Source organism: Mustelus asterias, chromosome 12 (assembly GCF_964213995.1).
Source record: "Mustelus asterias chromosome 12, sMusAst1.hap1.1, whole genome shotgun sequence".
NCBI lineage: Eukaryota > Metazoa > Chordata > Chondrichthyes > Carcharhiniformes > Triakidae > Mustelus > Mustelus asterias.
Window position 1 is genome coordinate 110,655,783 of NC_135812.1, and position 14,522 is coordinate 110,670,304.

The 14,522-nt window shown below is 46.3% G+C and overlaps 1 protein-coding gene across 1 annotated transcript in view; it reads left to right on the forward strand.

Annotated features, from left to right (window-relative positions):
• Positions 1-6: 6 nt before the first annotated feature.
• Positions 7-14,522, forward strand: part of prpsap1 (phosphoribosyl pyrophosphate synthetase-associated protein 1) — a 71,544-nt gene continuing 57,028 nt past the window's right edge. The window contains exons 1-2 of the mRNA XM_078225881.1: positions 7-74; positions 708-818. Of these exons, the coding sequence (XP_078082007.1) occupies positions 736-818 (83 nt within the window). The 5' untranslated portion in view covers positions 7-74; positions 708-735. The remainder of the gene's footprint in view (positions 75-707; positions 819-14,522) is intronic.

A 14,522-nucleotide genomic window follows, 5' to 3' on the forward strand; every position in this document is an offset into this window, starting at 1 on the left:
ACTCAGAACCCGGGTCAAAGGTGGAAACTGGAAACTTCCGGCGGAGAAACGGAGAGAGAAAATAGAGAAAAACTGTAAGTGAGATAGAGAGATAGATAGTGAAATAGTGAGGGAGGGAGAGATAGTGAGGGAGGGATAGCGAGGGAGGGATAGTGAGGGAGGGATAGCGAGGGAGGGAGAGATAGTGAGGGAGGGAGAGATAGTGAGGGAGGGATAGTGAGGGAGGGATAGCGAGGGAGGGAGAGATAGTGAGGGAGGGAGAGATAGTGAGGGAGGGATAGTGAGGGAGGGGATAGCGAGGGAGGGATAGCGAGGGAGGGATAGCGAGGGAGGGATAGCGAGGGAGGGATAGCGAGGGAGAGATAGTGAGGGAGGGATAGCGAGGGAGGGATAGTGAGGGAGGGATAGCGAGGGAGGGAGAGATAGTGAGGGAGGGAGAGATAGTGAGGGAGGGATAGTGAGGGAGGGATAGCGAGGGAGGGATAGCGAGGGAGGGATAGCGAGGGAGGGATAGCGAGGGAGGGATAGCGAGGGAGAGATAGTGAGGAGGACAGTGAGGGAGGGACAGTGAGGGAGAGAGGGGAGAGGGAGGGACAGGGAGCTCCGAGTGAGGGATCCCCCCCCAGTGCGCTGTTGCCCAGCGCAGGGCCTCTCTCACTCTCTGTGTTTCTGCCTCTTGCTGATGTTTCTTCACTCACTTTCTACAGAATTGACAACCTGGACCAGTCTGCAAAGATGAACGTGGCGAAGGGTGGCTACCGTGTCTTCTCGGCCAATTCCAATGCAGCCTGCACTGAATTAGCCAAACGAATCACTGAGTGAGTGGAGAGTTCATTTATTGGGGCACTTTTTGTCAATTTTCTCTCTGGAGCGGAGGAGGTTGAGAGGAGACTTGATAGAGGTTTTATAAAATGATGAGGGGGATAGATAGAGTGAACGTTCAAAGACTATTTCCTCGGGTGAATAGAGCGGTAACGAGGGGGCATAACTATAGGGTTCATGGTGGGGAGACATAGAACATTACAGCGCAGTACAGGCCCTTCGGCCCTCGATGTTGCGCCGACCAGTGGTAACCAATCTAAAGCCCCTCTAATCTACACTATTCCAATATCATCCATAAAATCTGAGTGGAGAATGTGGGCACCGATCCCACTACCTCTCACATAGGAAGGATGCCCAAGGTAGGTTTTTTTACTCAGAGAGTGGTTGGGGGTGTGGAATGGACTGCCTGCAGGGATCGTGGAGTCAGAAACTTTAGGAACGTTTAAGAAGCTATTGGATAGGCACATGGAGAACTTCGGGATGATAGGGAGGAAATAGCTTGATCTGGGTTTCAGACAAAGCTCGGCACAACATCGTGGACAGTACAGCACAGAACAGGGCCTGTACTGCGCTGTAATGTTCTATGTTCTATGATGCTGTTCCTCCAGTTTGTGTTGAGCTTCACTGGAACATTGCAGCAGGCCAAGGACAGATATGTGGGCATGGGGAGCAGGATCGTGTGTTAAAATGGCAGCAATCGGAAGGTCAGGGTCCCTGATTGCGCACAGACCGAAGGTGCTCAGCAAAGCGATCACTTAGTCTACGCTTGGTCTCTCCGATATAGAGGAGACCACAGTGGGAGCAGCGAATGCAATAGACCAGATTGAAAGAGGTGCTGTACTGTTTATTGCCCATCTCTAATGACCTGTTCTGTGCTGTACTGTTCTATGTTCTAAAAGTACAAGGAATAAACCTTCATTTGATGCAGATGGAAGAAGTTCAGCTGTTGCTTTCACTATGATCTGCTTGTCTGTGTGGCACATATTGATGGACAGGCTACTTTGTATAGGGTCACTTACTTGTCATGTAGTTATTCGCTCTCAAATTGCTATCCACTTTTGTGCTGCTGCCTTACCATTTCTAGGAAAGAAACCCAGCCATGCTCTATGTATAAATGTATTTCCCTCACTGCTACTTCGGCTCTTAAATATTTAACGCATTGTTACCAATACATTTACAGGATGTGGGTGTTACTGGCTAGGTCAACATTTATTGCCTATCTCTAATGACCTTTGAGAAGGTGATGGTGAGCTCTCTTCTTGAACAATCTGTGTGATGTAGGTACACCCACAGTGCTGTTAGGGAGGGAGTTCCAGGATGTTGATCCAGTGATGGTGGAGGAATGACGATATATTTCCACGTCAGGCCAGTGAGTGCCTTGGAGGGGAACTTGCAGGTGGTGGTGTTCCCATGTGGCTACCGCCCTTGTCTTTCTAAGCCGAGGTCAATGTCGGGTGTTCCATACAGTTTCATTCCTGAGAGACTTTTTATCCATTGATACAACCGAGTGTTTCGCTCGGCCATTTCAGAGGATATTTAAGAGTCAACCACATTGCTGTGGTTCTGGAGTCACATGTAGGGCAGACCCAGGTAAGGACATCAGATTTCCTTCCTTAAAGGACATTAGTGACCCAGATGAGTTTTTACCACAATTGACAGTGGTTTCCTGGTTTTCATTAGACTTTTAATTCCAGATTTTTTATTGAATTCAAATTCCACCAGCTGCTGTGTAAATGTTTGACAGTTAAAGCCTGATAATTGGAAGTCTCTATCCGATCTCCTATCCTATTTTGGAATGACTCAATCCTAGTTTCCCATATTGTGCTCATCAATAAATTTTTAATTCCTGGTGCCAACTTAGTTAGTTCCTAAGAGCCTGTTCCAGCATTCACCGAGGTCGTAACTGATCAGAGTTAGCGCCAGTTCTGAAGATAGATTGGAGAGTTTGGGACTGTTTATCTTGGAGAGAAGAAGGTAGAGGGGAGATTTGACAAAAGTATTCAAAATCAGAGTAGATAGATGGTCCCATGGTGGAAGGATTGAGAGCGAGAGGGCACGGATTTTAAAGTAATAGGCAAAAGGAACAAATGTGACATGAGAGAGATTTTCACACAGCAGATCTGGAATTCATTGCGTTAGAGTGCAGTGGAGACAGGTTCAATTGAGGCGTTTAAGTGAGAATTGGATCATTATCTGAAAAGGAAGAATGTGCAGGATTACAAGGAGTAGGTGGGAGAATGTGCAAGGGCATGGCTCATTTGGAGAGCCAGAGCAGTCATGATGGTCCAATTGGCCTTGTATGTTGCAATGATTCTGTGATCTAGACCCACTTTGTAGCCTTCCTTAAGTGAGGTGCTTGAAACTGGACAATCTAAATGCAGCATAAGCTTACAAAGAGAAATTGAATTCTGATAAAAGATCTCAAAGTAAAATTTTAAACTTGTATCCCATTTCATTTTTGTACAAAATGTTTTGCCAGCAGGTAAGTGATTGTTAAGCACTCAAAGTTGAGTCAACCTATCATATGAACGTATAACCAAAGGAGATAATGCTGGAAAATCTCAGCCAATCTGGCACCATCTGTATACCCAACACCTCTCCCACCACCCATGGCACCTTCCCGTGCAATCGCGGAAGGTGTAACACCTGTCCCTTTACCTCTTCCATGTTCACCATCCAAGGCCCAAAACACTCATTCCAGGTTAAGCAGTGTTTCACTGGCACCTCTTTCAATTTGGTCTATTGCATTCGCTGCTCCCAATGTGGTCTCCTCTATATCAGAGAGACCCAGTGTAGACAGGGTGATCGCTTTGCTGAGCACCTTCGGTCTGTGCGCAATCAGGACCCTGACCTTCCGGTTGCTGCCATTTTAACACACGATCCTGCTCCCATGCCCTCATATCTGTCCTTGGCCTGCTGCAATGTTCCAGTGAAGCTCAACGCAAACTGGAGGAACAGCATCATAGAACATAGAACATTACAGCGCAGTACAGGCCCTTCGGCCCTCGATGTTGCGCCGACCAGTGAAACCAATCTAAAGCATCTCATCTTCCAGCTGGGCACTTTACAGCCTTCCGGTCTCAACATCGAATTCAACAACTTCAGGTGATTCACTCGATCCCACCACGACCCCCTTTGTTTTCATTCTATTTAATTTTTAACTGTTCTCTTTTATTTCTTTATTGTCCTTTCCTTTTCCCCCACTCTTTTCCCCTTCACCTTTTCTCCACCTTTGCTTCCCCCTTCCCCCCTTTTCTAAATTTTACCTCTCTCTCACCCATCTCCCCCCTCCCTCCACATCTTCATCTGTCACAGTTCACCCTCTGATTTCAGCTTCTCTGCCGTTTGGCCATTCACACCTTTTATTCACTGTATGAGCTGCCATTAGCAGCCTTTCCCCTTGTTTTTGTGGCTATGACTCATCTTTCATTCCCTCCCCCTGCAGTATAAATATCTCCCACTTTCTATGCCTTTTAGCTTTGACAAAGGGTCATCTGGACTCAAACGTCAGCTCTTTTCTCTCCTTACAGATGCTGCCAGACCTGCTGAGATTTTCCAGCATTTTCCCTGTTGGTTTCAGATTCCAGCATCCGCAGTAATTTGCTTTTATATGAACATACAAATTAGGAGCAGGAATAGGCTACTTAGCTCCTCTGAAGATTGGAGGGTGGCAAGTGTTGTGCCTTTGTTTTAAGAAGGGCTGCAGGGAAAAGCCTAGGAACTACAGGCCGGTGAGCCTAATGTCTGTAGTGGGTAAGTTGTTGGAAGGTATTCAGAGACAGGATCTACAGGCATTTAGAGACGCAAGAACATAAGAACTAGGAGCAGGAGTAGGCCATCTGGCCCCTTGAGCCTGCTCCGCCATCCAATAAGATCATGGCTGATCTTTTTGTGGACTCAGCTCTACTTACCCACCCGCTCACCATAACCCTTAATTCCTTTACTGTTCAAAACTTTATCTATCCTTGCCTTGAAAACATTCAATGAGGTAGCCTCAACTGCTTCACTGGGCAGGGAATTCCACAGATTCGCAACCCTTTGTGTGAAGAAGTTCCTCCTCAACTCAGTTCTAAATCTGTTTCCCCTTATTTTGAGGCTATGTCCCCTAGTTCTAGTTTCACCCACCAGTGGAAACAACTTCCCTCCTATCTTATCTATTTCCTTCATAATCTTATATGTTTCTATAAGATCTCCCCTCATTCTTCTGAATTCCAATGAGTAAAGCCTCAGTCTCTTCTCATTAGCCAACCCTCTCAACTCCGGAATCAACCTAGTGAATCTCCTCTGCACCCCCTCCTGTGCCAGTATATCCTTTCTCAAGTAAGGAGACCAAAACTGTACACAGTACTCCAGGTGTGGCCTCACCAGCACCTTATACAGCTGCAACATAACCTCGCTGTTTTTAAACTCCATCCCTCCAGCAATGAAGGACACAATTCCATTTGCCGCCTTAATTACCTGCTGCACCTGCAAACCAACTCCTTGAGATTCCTGCACAAGGACATCCAGGTCCCTCTGCACAGCAGCAAGCTGCAATTTTTTACCATTTAAATAATAGTCCATTTTGCTGTTATTCCTACCAAAATGGATGACCTCACATTTACCAACATTGTACTCCATCTGCCAGACCCTCGCCCACTCACGTAGACTAAGTACATCCTTTTGCAGACTTTCCGCATCCTCTGCACACTTTGCTCTGCCACCCATCTTAGTGTCATCTGCGAATTTTGACACACTACACTTGGTCCCCAATTCCAAATCATCTATGTAAATCGTAGACAATTGCGGTCCCAACACTGATCCCTGAGGCACACCACTAGTCACTGATCGCCAACCAGAAAAACACCCATTTATCCCCACTCTTTGCTTTCTGTTAGTTAACCAATCCTCTATTCATGCTAATACATTACCCGTAACACCGTGCGCCTTTACCTTATGCAGCAGTCTTTGGTGCGGCACCTTGTCAGATGCCTTCTGGAAATCCAGATACACCACATCCACAGGTTCCCCCATTGTCCACTGCACATGTAATGTTCTCAAAGAATTCCACCAAATTAGTCAAACATGACCTGCCCTTCATGAACCCATGCTGCGTCTTACCAATGGGACAATTTATATCCAGATGTCTCGCTATTTCTTCCTTGATGATAGATTCAAGCATTTTCCCTACTACAGAAGTTAAGCTAACCGGCCTATAGTTACCCGCCTTTTGTCTGCCTCCTTTTTTAAACAGTGTTTTTCAATCTGCGGGAACCACCCCAGAGTCCAGTGAATTTTGGTAAATTACCACTAGTGCATTTGCCCTGGGATGCATTCCATCAGGACCAGGAGACTTGTCTACCTTTAGCCCCATTAACTTGCCCAACACTACCTCTTTCGTGATAATAGTTTCTAGGTTCTCATCTGCCATAGCCTTCCTGTCAGCAATTTTTGGCATGTTATTGTGTCTTCCACTGTGAAGACTGACACAAAATACCTGTTCAATGCCTCAGCCATTTTCTCATTTCCAGTTATTACATCCCCCTTCTCATCCTCTAAAGGCCACTTTGTATGCATTTTCGTTCAATTTGATACCCTCCTTTATTTCCTTAGATATCCATGGCAGATTACCTCTTTTTCTACAGTCCTTCCTTATCACTGGTATATACTTTTGCTGAGCACTGTGAAAGATCGCTTTGAAAGTCCTCCACTGTTCCTCAATTGTCCCACCATAAAGTTTTTGCTCCCAGTCTACCTGAGCCAACTCCTCCCTCATCCCACTGTAGTCTCCTTTGTTTAAGCACAAGACACTGGTATTGGATTTTACCTTCTCGCGCTCCATCTTAGAACAAAGAACAAAGAAAATTACAGCACAGGAACAGGCCCTTCAGCCCTCCAAGCCTGCACTGACCATGCTGCCCGACTGAACTAAAACCCTCTACCATTCCGGGGACCATATCCCTCTATTCCCATCCTATTCATGTACTTGTCAAGACACCCCTTAAAAGTCACTATCGTATCCGCTTCTACTACCTCCCCCGGCAACGAGTTCCAGGCACCCACTGCTCTGTGTAAAAAATCTGCCTCATACATCTCCTTTAAACCTTGTCCCTTGCACCTTAAACCTGTGCCCCCCAGTAATTGACTCTTCCACCCTGGGAAAAAGCTTCTGACTATCCACTCTGTCCATGCCTCTCATAATCTTGTAGACTTCTATCAGTTCTCCCCTCAACCTCCGTCACTCCAGTGAGAACGAACCAAGTTTCTCCAACCTCTCCCCATAGCTAATGCCTTCCATACCAGGCAACATCCTGGTAAATCTTTTCTGTACCCTCTCCAAAGCCTCCACATCCTTCTGGTAGTGTGGCGACCAGAATTGAACACTATATACAGCACAAACAGGCCCTTCGGCCCACAAGTTGCGCCGGTCATGTCCCTACCTACCGAGGCTTATACATAGGCTTACCTATAACCCTCCATCCTATTAAGTCCCATATACTCATCCAGAAGTCTCTTAAAAGACCATATCGAGTTTGCCTCCACCACCACTGACTGCAGCCGATTCCACTCACCCACCACCCTCTGAGTGAAAAACTTACCCCTGACATCTCCTCTGTACCTACTCCCCAGCACCTTAAACCTGTGTCCTCTCGTAGCAGCCATTTCAGCCCTGGGAAAAAGCCTCCGAGAATTCCCCGATCTATGCCTCTCAACATCTTGTACATTTCTATCAGGTCACCTCTCATCCTTCGTCTCTCCAAGAAGAAAAGACCGAGCTCCCTCAGCCTATCCTCATAAGGCTTGCCACTCAATCCAGGCAACATCCTTGTAAATCTTCTCTGCACCCTTTCAATCTTTTCCACATCCCTCCTGTAATGAGGTGACCAGAACTGAGCACAGTACTCCAACTGGGGTCTGACGAGGGTCTTATAAAGCTGCATCATTATCTCCCGACTCCTAAACTCAATCCCTCGATTGGTGAAGGCCAGCACACCATACGCCTTCTTAACCACCTCCTCCATCTGCGAGGCCGATTTAAGAGTCCTATGGACCCGGACCCCAAGGTCCTTCTTATCCTCTACACTGCTAAGAGCCTTACCCTTGATATTATACTCCTTCATCCAATTTGACCTGCCAAAATGGACCACTACACATTTATCAGGGTTGAAGTCCATCTGCCACTTCTCCACCCAGTCTTGCATCCTATCTATGTCACGCTGTAGCTTCTGACATCCCTCCAACCTATCCACAACACCACCAACCTTCGTGCCGTCGGCAAACTTACCAACCCATCCCTCCACTTCCTCATCCAGGTCATTTATGAAAATGACAAACAGCAAGGGTCCCAGAACAGATCCCTGGGGCACTCCACTGGTGACCGACCTCCATTCAGAAAAAGACCCGTCTACAACCACTCTCTGCCTTCTGCGGGCAAGCCAGTTCTGAATCCACAAGGCAACAGCCCCTTGGATCCCATGCCCTCTCACTTTCTCGAGAAGTCTTGCATGGGGGACCTTATCGAAGTCCATGTAAACCACATCTACCGCTTTTCCTTTGTCAATGTGTTTAGTCACATTTTCAAAGAACTCCACCAGGCTTGTAAGGCACGATTTGCCTTTGGCAAAGCCATGCTGACTACTTTTGAGCATACTAAACTTCTCTAAATGTTCATAAATCCTGTCCCTCAGGATTTTCTCCATCAACTTACCAACCATTGAGGTTAGACTCAACGGTCGGTAATTTCCTGGGCTATCCCTGTTCCCTTTCTTGAATATAGGAACCACATCCGCAATCCTCCAGAACTTCTCCCGTCTCCATCGATGACGCAAAGATCATCGCCAGAGGCTCTGCAATCTCTTCCCTCGCCTCCCACAGTAACCTGGGGTACATCCATAGAACATAGAACATAGAACATTACAGCGCAGAACAGGCCCTTCGGCCCACGATGTTGCACCGACCAGTTAAAAAAAAAACTGTGACCCTCCAACCTAAACCAATTTCTTTTCGTCCATGAACCTATCTACGGATCTCTTAAACGCCCCCAAACTAGGCGCATTTACAACTGATGCTGGCAGGGCATTCCAATCCCTCACCACCCTCTGGGTAAAGAACCTACCCCTGACATCGGTTCTATAACTACCCCCCCTCAATTTAAAGCCATGCCCCCTCGTGCTGGATTTCTCCATCAGAGGAAAAAGGCTATCACTATCCACCCTATCTAAACCTCTAATCATCTTATATGTTTCAATAAGATCCCCTCTTAGCCGCCGCCTTTCCAGCGAAAACAATCCCAAATCCCTCAGCCTCTCCTCATAGGATCTCCCCTCCATACCAGGCAACATCCTGGTAAACCTCCTCTGCACCCTCTCCAAAGCCTCCACATCCTTCCTGTAATGTGGGGACCAGAACTGCACACAGTACTCCAAGTGCGGCCGCACCAGAGTTGTGTACAGTTGCAACATAACGCTACGACTCCTAAATTCAATCCCCCTACCAATAAACGCCAAGACACCATATGCCTTCTTAACAACCTTATCTACTTGATTCCCAACTTTCAGGGATCTATGCACACATACACCTAGATCCCTCTGCTCCTCCACACTATTCAAAGTCCTCCCGTTAGCCCTATACTCAACACATCTGTTATTCCTACCAAAGTGAATTACCTCACACTTCTCCCATCTGATCTCGGCGACTTATCTATCTTGATGCTATTCAAAATTTCCAACACACCCTCTTAATGTCCACATACTCAATCTTTTCAGTCCGCCTCAATCCTGTAGTACAACCACCCAGGTCTTTTTCCACCATGAATACCGAGGTAAAATAGTCATTAAGCACCTCTGCTATTTCTTCCGGTTCTGTACAGACTTTCTCACCTTCACCTTATAGGTCCTATTCCTTCACATCTCATCCTTTTACTCTTCACATATTTATAGAACGCCTTAGGGTTCTCCTTAATCTTATCTGCCAAGGCCTTCTCGTGACCCTTTCTGGCTCTCCTAATTTCTTTCTTAAGTCCCTTCCTACAAGCCGTATGCTCATCTAGATCCCTATCATCGCCTAGCTCTCTGAACCTTTTGTACGCTTTCCTTTTCTTTTTGACTAGGTTCAGCACAGCTTTCGTGCACCACGGTTCCCGTAACCTACCAACACCTCCCTGTCTCATTGGAACGTTGTCATGCAGAACTCCAGACAAACATTCCTTGAAAATCTGCCACCTTACTTCAATACTTTTCCTCGAGAATGCCTCCTTCCAATTTACGCCTCTAATCTCCTGCCTGATGGCTTCATATTTCCCCTTACTCCAGATAAACACTTTCCTAGCTTGCCTGATCCTATCTCTTTCCAATGTTAGCGTAAAGGAGATAGAGTTATGATCACTATAAAGGTCCTATAAAGTTGCAACATGTCTTGCCAATTTTTAAACTCATCTGTATTTTAAATTCAACCATACTGTGATCGCTTCTTCCAAGAGGATCCCTAACTGCAAGATCATTAATTATTCTCGTCTCACTACACAGGACCAGATCTAGGATAGCTTGCTCCCTTGTGGGTTCCATTACATACTGTTCAAGGAAGCTAGCTCGGATACATTCTATGAACTCCTCCTCAAGGCTGCCTTGACCGACCTGGTTTGACCAATTGATATGTAGATTAAAATCCCCCATGATAATTGCTGTACCATTTTTACATGCATCGGTTATTTCTTTGTTTATTTCTCGCCCCACCATGATATTATTTGGTGGCCTATAGACTACGCCTATCAGTGACTTTTCTCACTATTTCTAATTTCCACCCAAATGCATTCAACCTTTTTTTTCCCCCATAGAACCTATATCATCTCTCACTACCGCCCTGATGTCATCCTTAAATATCAGAGCTACACCACCTCCCTTACCTTCCTGTCGGTCCCTCCGAACAGTCTGATACCCCTGGATATTTAACTCCCAGTCATGACCATCCTGCAACCATGTCTCTGTAATGGCCACCAAATCATACTCATCCGCAATGATTTGTGCTGTCAACTCATTTACCTTGTTTTGAATGCTGCGAACATTCAGATAAAGTGCCCTTCTGCTAGTTTTTGTACCTTTTTGAATCCTAACGCTTCCATTAATAACATCTCCTGAGTTCTCCTTCCTTTTAACTTTTTCTTTCCTGATTTTTGATGTAGTTGGAACCTTCTCCCCACATTTTGTCCTTGCTCCCTCCTTCTCGGACTCCTTACATAGGTTCCCACCCCCCTGGCATATTAGTTTAAACCCTCCCCAACCACTCGAGCAAACACTCCTCCTAGGACATCAGTCCCAGTCCTGCCCAATTTGTACAGGTCCCACCTCCCCCAGAACCAGTCCCAATGCCCCAGGAATCTGAAACCCTCCCCCTGACACCATCTCTTCAGCCACTTCTTTATCCGATATATTCTCTCATTTCTACTCTGACTAGCACGTGGCACTGGTAGTAATCCTGAGATCACTACCTTTTGAGGTCCGATTTCTTCACTTTCTTCCTAGCTCCCTGTATTCTGCTTTTAGGACCTCATCCCTTTTTTTACCTATGTCGCTTGTACCAACGTGTACTACGACCACTGGCTGTTCACCTTCCTGCTTCAGAATGTCCTGCAGCCGCTCCGAGACATCCTTGACCCCAGCACCAGGGAGGCAACATACCATCCTGGAGTCTCGTTTGCGGCCACAGAAACACCTGTCTATTCCCCTGACAATTGAATCCCCTATAACTATTGCACTGGCACACTTTTTACCCTCCCCTCTGCAACAGAACCAACCGTGGTGCAACGAGTTTGGCTGCTGCTGCTTTCCCTAGAGTGGTCATTCCCCTCAACAGCATCCAAAGCGGTATATCTGTTCTGCAGGGGAATGGCCACAGGAGATTCCTGCACTACCTGCCTATCTCTCTTGCTCCGTCTGTTCGTCACCCATTCCCTTCCTGCCTGTGGAGTCTGAGCCTGCGGTGTGACCACCTCTCTATACGTGCTATCCACGATACTCTCTGACTCCCGGATGCTCCACAGTGTCTCCAGCCGTCGCTCCAGCTCTGAAACCCGAGCTTCCAGGAGCTGTAGCTGGAGGCACTTCCTGCACACATGCTGACCCAGGGGACTGGAACTGTCCCCAGCCTCCCACATGGAGCAAGAGGAGCAAACCACGGCTTGGAGCTCTCCTGTCATGTCTAAGATATATACAATTCTCCAAGGGCCCTCTTTCCTGCTCCTTGTTACTGCCGAGTGTAACCTTTTCAAACTATAAACCACAGAAATTACACACAAACACTATAATCGTGGTCAACAACTACAATGGCAACTGTTCTTTTTGCTCTTGGCAATCAGCAAGGACTGATTAGGGACAGTCAGCATGGCTTTGTGAGTGGAAAATCATGTCTCACAAATTTGATTGAGTTTGTTGAAGGTAAATGAGGGCAGTGCGGTCGACATTGTCTCCATGGACTTTAGCAAGGCCTTTGACAAGGTACCGCATTGTAGATTGTTGCATAAGGTTAAATCTCACGGGATCCAGGGTGAAGTAGCCAATTGGATACAAAATTGGCTTGATGACAGAAGGTGGTTGTAGAGGCTTGTTTTTCAAACTGGAGACCTGTGACCAGCGGTATGCCTCAGGGATCAGTGCTGGGTCCACTGTTATTTGTCATTCATATTAATGCTTTGGATGAGAATATAGGAGACATGGTTAGTAAGTTTGTAGATGACACCAAGATTGGTGGCATAGTGGACAGTGAAGAAAGTTATCTCCAATTTCAACGGGATCTTGATCAATTGGGCCAGTGGGCTGATGAATGGAAGATAGTTTAATTTAGATAAAAAGGTGATGCATTTTAGTAGATTGAACCAGGGCAGGACTTACTCAGTTAATGGTAGGGCATTGGAGAGTGTTACAGAACAAAGAGATCTAGGGGTACATGTTCATAGCTCCTTGAAAGTGGAGTCACAGGTGCACAGAGTGGTGAAGAAGGCATTCGGCATGCTTGGTTTCATCGGTCAGATCATTGAATACAGGAGTTGGGACATCTTGTTGAAGTTGTACGAGACATTGGTAAGGCCACACTTGGAATACTGTGTACAGTTCTGGTCACCCTATTATAGAAAGGATATTATTGAACTAGAAAGAGTGCAGAAAAGATTTACTAGGATCTTACTGTGTCACGGTAAGTTGGTTAGGATTATATTCACTGGAGTTTAGAAGAGTGAGAGGGGATTTCATAGAAACTTATAAAATTCTAACAGGATTAGTTGGACAGGGTAGATTCAGAAAGAATGTTCCCGATGGAGGGGGAATCCAGAACTAGGGGTCATAGTTTGAGGATAAGGGGTAAACCTTTTAGAACTGAGGTGAGGGGAAATTTCTTCACCCAGAGGGTGGTGAATGTGTGGAATTCACTGCCACAGAAAGTAGTTGAGGCTAAAACATTGTCTGGTTTCAAGCAGAAATTAGATATCGCTCTTGGGGCGAAAGGGATCAAGGGATATGGGGGGAAGGGGGGATCAGGATGTTGAATTCGATAATGAAAATGAATGGTGGAGCAGGCTCGAATGGCCTCCTCCTGCTTCTGGTTTCTATGTTTTTATGTCTCGAAGGTGATGTGAGCCGCCAGCTGGAACTGCTGCAGTCCTTGTGATATAGGTACACCTACTGTGCTGTTAGGGAGGGTATTCTAGAATGTTGACCCAGGGATAATGAAAGGACAGCAATATGGTTCCAATCAGAATGGTGTGAGACTTGCAGGTAATAATGTGCCCATGTTGGTCCCTGCCATTGTCCTTGAAGATGGCAGAAGTTACAGATTTGGAAAATGCTGTTGAAGAAATATTGGTGAGTTGCTGCAATACACCATGTGAATACTACACACCAGGGTAATAATGGTGGAGGGAGTGAAAACTTGTACCCTAGAACTGACTGACATTGTCCAGGAATGCTGAGCTTGTATCACCTCTCTGATGCTCCTGAAACTTCAATATTTGCTGCTGGAAATGCCTTTCTGTTGTTGTGAAATATTAGTTGGATTGTAGCGCTGGTGCTTGCAGCTCTCTGATATTGCCTCTGTTCCTTCTCCACTGTCTCCAACACTCTCAGGACAGGCATTCCAACCATTATCTTGTAATTGAGTTTGTGTCTATATATGCCCTGTGAACCCAGCTCCCACTCACTGGATGAAGGGGCAGTGCTCCGAAAGCTCGTGCTACCAAATAAACCTATTGGATTTTAACTTACTCCTAGAATAGGTACAGCACGGGGTTAGATACAGAGTAAAGCTCCCTCTACACTGTCCCCATCAAACACTCCCAGGACAGGTACAGCACGGGGTTAGATACAGAGTAAAGCTCCCTCTACACTGTCCCCCATCAAACACTCCCAGGTCAGGTACAGCATGGGGTTAGGTACAGAGTAAAGCTCCCTCTACACTGTCCCCATCAAACACTCCCAGGACAGGTACAGCACGGGGTTAGATACAGAGTAAAGCTCCCTCTACACTGTCCCCATCAAACACTCCCAGGACAGGTACAGCACGGGGTTAGATACAGAGTGAAGATTGCTCCATCTGAGAAATCCTCCTCAAATAGAGAGGTTACTGTTTGTGTGTTAACGCCCTGAGTTAATAAATGTTTGAGATTGCCTCATGACTCTTTGTTGATAGTAATTATAACCCTGGTTGCACTGTGATCCCTGTACATCTATTAATCACTC